The sequence below is a fragment of the Aptenodytes forsteri genome, unplaced genomic scaffold (genome assembly GCF_000699145.1).
Source record: "Aptenodytes forsteri isolate BGI_AS27 unplaced genomic scaffold, ASM69914v1 Scaffold302, whole genome shotgun sequence".
Lineage (NCBI taxonomy): Eukaryota > Metazoa > Chordata > Aves > Sphenisciformes > Spheniscidae > Aptenodytes > Aptenodytes forsteri.
Genome location: NW_008794555.1, coordinates 31,498 through 36,361, shown reverse-complemented (window position 1 = coordinate 36,361; position 4,864 = coordinate 31,498). Strand labels below are relative to the sequence as shown.

General features: G+C 67.3%; 1 protein-coding gene across 1 annotated transcript in view; it reads left to right on the top strand.

Annotated features, from left to right (window-relative positions):
• The window catches only part of SND1 (staphylococcal nuclease and tudor domain containing 1), a gene marked incomplete at its 3' end in the record, with an annotated part of 143,498 nt that extends 138,850 nt beyond the window's left edge, over nucleotides 1-4,648 (top strand). Inside the window, exons 17-18 of the mRNA XM_009272444.1 lie at nucleotides 3,845-4,033; nucleotides 4,507-4,648. Coding sequence (XP_009270719.1) covers nucleotides 3,845-4,033; nucleotides 4,507-4,648 — 331 coding nt within the window. The remainder of the gene's footprint in view (nucleotides 1-3,844; nucleotides 4,034-4,506) is intronic.
• Nucleotides 4,649-4,864: the final 216 nt, after the last annotated feature.

The window sequence follows — 4,864 nt, the reverse complement described above, 5'->3', positions numbered from 1 at the left end:
ACGTGCGGGCAGCGGGGCACAGCTCCCCCGCGTCCTGGCAGGAGATGCTCCGCGTGCAGGGCACGCGGTCGCTTGTGCTTTGCTCGAGCGTGTGCGTTCGCGCACACGTGTTCAGCCTGTGTGTGGGAGCTGGGGCACGCGCTGCACGCACCCGTGGGTGCTCCGGCTCTTCCAGCACCTGGTGCACCGTGGGCGGCTGCACTTAAGGCCATGCTGGCCTGGCGCAGGGGAGGTTTGGGAAGGGGCTGCTGGAGGCGGGGGGGGTTGTTGGCCGGGGCCGAGGTGTGCAGTGCCGCAGCGTCCCGCTGCCGTTCGGTCCGGCTGCCGCTAGATGGAAACGCAGCTTCGTGCCAGAGGCCGCGACAGAGCCTTGCTCCGGGTGTTACGGACCGGGCGCTACGGCCCCAGGCACGCCGCAGCCTGGGGTCACGGCACTTACCCTGCCCGGGCTGGGATGCTCTGCCCCGGGGTGGGGATGCCCTGCCCGGGGTGGGACCCATCACCGGCCCATGGCACCAGGCAAACAAATTTCTGGGCTGCTGGAAACAGCCCTGCTGGCCCGGGAGCCCAGGCGGGACCCGCCGCGGTCGGGGGGTCGGGCACAGCCCCTCGTGCACAGCGCGGCACACCCGGAGGGGTCCGGCCCTCCCAGAGGGAGGATGCTCCGGGGGCTCCGGGCTCCCTCCTCCTGCTTGTTGGCAGCAGCACGCAGGCGGGCAGTGGAGGCGATCAGCATGCCGGGCACGTGTGGGGAGCCTTGGCTCGCTGCCGCCCCACGGATGCTCTCAAAGGGGCTTTATGTGCGCAGAAGCTCCGGGGCTTGGCCGGTGCCCGGCCCCCCCACCCCGTGGCTGGAATCCCCCGGGGGCGACCCTTTTGGGGGTGCTCCTCGTGCCGGGGCTCAGCTCTTTGCAGCGGGGTGGGCCTGGAGTGGGAGGCAGGCGGACCCTCACCCCGGGCAGGGTTCGGACGCTGCCCCGGGGCGCTGGGCACAGCTGGTCCCATGGGCTCCATCTGCAACATCTCCTGCCCGCACGGCGTCTCCTGCCTGGCGTCTCCTGCCTGCCCACCCCCAAAGCGCCAGGGGGCTGCAAGCCCCCGGCTTGGGGACCGGACAGAGCTCCGGGGCACCAAGCTTGTCCCCAGCAGGGGTGACACACATGTCCCCAGTGGTTCCCAGCTTTGCCGGCTGCTGGCGCCTGGGTTTGGCGTCGGGAGGGTGAGATCGCTGCCCCAGGGACCGTAATGGGGGGCTCGGCAGTGTCCATGCCCACCCTCCCCGTGCAGCACCCCGTTACCCGCACACCCTGCGCCGTGTGAGACACCAGCTGATGCCACACGCTCTGCAAGGGGCATTATTTTGCAAATCCACTTGTTTGGGGGCTTTTAACTCCCATTACAGGATTAACAGAGGTTACCGGCCCTGGCAGAGCTGCTGAGGCGGTAACGGGTGCTGCTGGAAAAGGGGAGCTGGTGGGTTTGTCACAGGGGGGTGGGGACGCCTGCCATGCCGCCGCGGTGGTCTGGAGCCAGCCCCGGCTCAGCCCCTCCGGAGCCGCCGGGAAGGGAGATGTGGGGGTCTCTGGGGATCGTCACCCGTCCCCAGTTCAGAGCAGAGCAGTCTGCAGAGCTCCTGGGCATTGTCACTGAACTTGGGGACAGACACTGTCCCAGGTAATGAGGAGGCAGGGGAGGGACCCCAGAGGTTGTGGTGGCTGTGGCAGCACGCTGTGGGGTGATGCACACGGGGGTGTGCAGGGTGCTTGGGGTACAGGGTGGGGGGGGTGTGCAAGGTGCATGGGGGTGCCCGGGGTGCACAGGGGATGCTCCCTGCCTGCGGAGCATTGCAATAAATCTCCGCGCAGCTGGGATGGAGCAGAGGTGCTCTTCCCCTGCTCCCATCTGGCACCCTGGCCCCCCGGCTGGGTGGGTGCAGTGTGCGGCCGGCAGCACCCCCAGCAGCACCCCCAGCTGCTGATGGGAGGGACGGAGGGTTTCCATGCTGTGCCTCGCTGCTCCCGCCCGGAGCAGCAGAGCTGAGGGCCAGGTGGTGGAAATAATCCCCCGGCCTCAGAGGTCCCGGTGAAATGTCTCCGGGGCGCGCGTCACCCCGGGGCTGCCAGCGGCCTGGCAGGGCGGCGGGACTGCGAGTGTGCAAGGCGGCAGCACTGCCTGCAGCCCTGCCTGCGCTGCCAGGCAGGCAGCTCTGCGCCAGGGCAGGGCTGCAGCCTGCCGGCGGCGGCCGGCTTGCACACTCCAGTTTGTTCTCGCTGGTTTGCACCCCCCGCAACTTGCTGTCACTGGTTTGCACGCTCCAGTTTGCTCTCAGTGGCTTGCACACTCCGCTTTGCTCTCTCTGTTTTGCACACTCCGCTTTGCACACTCCTTTGCTCTCTCTCTGCTTTGCACACTCCGCTTTGCACACTCCAGTTGGCTCTCTCTGCTTTGCACACTCCGCTTTGCACACTCTGCTTTGCTCTCTCTGCTTTGCACACTCCGCTTTGCACACTCTGCTTTGCTCTCACTGTTTGCACACTCCGCTTTGCACACTCTGCTTTGCTCTCACTGTTTGCACACTCCGCTTTGCACACTCTGCTTTGCTCTCTCTGCTTTGCACACTCCGCTTTGCACGCTCCGCTTTGCTCTCTCTGGTTTGCACACTCCACTTTGCTCCCACTGGTTTGCACACTCCGCTTTGCTGTCAGGTTTGCTCTCTGGTTTGCACACTCCGGTTTGCTCTGGCTGCCGCGTGAGCGCCGGGCCCTTCCCTTGGCAGGCAGACGCCGCAGGACGGGGGCGCGGGCAGAGCCGGGGCGCAGGCAGAGCTGCCTCCCCGCCGGGCTGGCGGGTGCTCCAGCAGAGCCGGGCTGGGGGCGCGGGGCTCCTGGCACCCACCCCGGGGATGCTCCTGCCCCGCAGCCGGGCGCTGGTCCTGTGCAGGGAGCGTCAGGGCCGGCCACATTTGCCAGCCATGGATGCAGCAGGCAGGAGCTGCCTGCACAAGCAACGCGGGGGCAGGAGGTGCAGCCCCACCGCGTCCCGTCCCTCGGAGCTGGGCTCGCTGCCTCCTGCCCCGGCAGCCCCATTTCAGTCCCCGGCCTGGCCCTGCACAGCTCCGGGCTCTGCCTGTGCTCCCAGCTGCTCCTGGGTGCAGGCAGGGAGCTCAAGACCCAGAGGATGGCGTGCTCCTGCCCTCATCCCTTGCACCACCCTGCCCTTGTCCCTTGCTGGTTCCCTTCCCTGGGCATTGCTGGGAGCAGAGCTGGGTGCCATGGAGCAGAGCTGGGTGCCAGGGAGCAGAGCTGGGGGCTCATGGAGCAGAGCTGGGTACCAGGGGGTAGAGCTGGGTGCCAGGGGGCAGAGCTGGGTTGCCCATGGAACAGAGCTGGGTGCCAGGGTGCAGAGCTGGGTGCCATGGAGCAGAGCTGGGGGCTCGTGGAGCAGAGCTGGGTTGCCCATGGAGCAGAGCTGGGTGCCAGGGAGCAGAGCTGGAGGCTCATGGAGCAGACCTGGGTGCCGTGGAGCAGAGCTGGGTGCCCAGGGTGCAGAGCTGGGTGCCAGGGAGGATAGCAGGGGGGACCCTGCCTGCCACACCCCGGGCTGGGGTGGCTTTTGGCCGGGCATATGCCTGGCACACGTCCACCCACCCGGTCAAACTCCGTCGTATCCAGACATTCATTTTATTGCTTGATGAAGCTTGGAGCAGCCGAGATGAAGCTGAGCATTTGGGGGCGAGGGCGGTGGCTGGGCGGGCAGGTGTGGGGTGGGGAAGGGTGCATGGCCAGATCCTGCCCACTGCTGAGGGTGCAGAGGGCTGACATCCCTCCCCGCCGGGCGCCCGCAGGTGGAGGTGGAGGTGGAGAGCATGGACAAGGCGGGGAACTTCATCGGCTGGCTGCACATCGAGGGCCTCAACCTGTCGGTGGCTCTGGTGGAGCACGCCCTCTCCAAGGTCCACTTCACCGCCGAGCGCAGCCCCTACTACAAGGCGCTGCTGGCTGCTGAGGAGGCCGCCAAGCAGAAGAAGGAGAAGGTGAGCGTGGGGCAGGACCGTCCCCGAGGGATGTCCCCACCCCGAGGGATGTCCTCACCCCGAGGGATGTCCCCATGCCAAGAGATGTCCTCCCACCCTGAGAGATGTCCCCATGCCAAGAGATGTCCCCACCCCGAGGGATGTCCTCACCCCGAGGGATGTCCCCATGCCAAGAGAGTCCCCCCACCCCGAGGGATGTCCCCACCCCAAGGGATGTCCTCACCCCAAGGGATGTCCCCATGCCAAGAGATGTCCCCCCACCCCGAGGGATGTCCCCACCCCGAGGGATGTCCTCACCCCGAGGGATGTCCCCACCCCAAGGCGCGTGGGATCCAGGGTGCCGGGGACCAGGGATGCTCTGGCTGCTGAGTACCGGCACAGCCGTCATCCCCGCTCCGGTCCTGGCCGCTTGCCAGTGGCATCAAACATGGCCACGGGGTCCTCTGGCCAATGTGTCCCCACCTCGATCCCAGGTGTGGTCCCACTACGAGGAGACCCCGGTGGAGGAGGTGGTGCCGGTGCTGGAGGAGAAGGAGCGCACGGCCAACTACAAGCCCGTCTTCGTGACGGAGATCACGGACGATCTCCACTTCTACGTGCAGGACGTGGAGACGGGTAAGGGGACGTGGCTGGGGTCCCACCGCTCTCTTCTCCCCACCACCACCACCCCCCCACAGCCCTGCAATGTCATTTGGCTGCTTTAAGGGACACGGATGGGGATGGGGGGGGCTCATCCCTGGACCCCCGGCCTGGCACGGCACCGGCTCCGAATTCCCCCCCCCCACCTCCCACCCGTGCCCTTGCCACCGCGCTACCTGCCTGGGTCCCCCC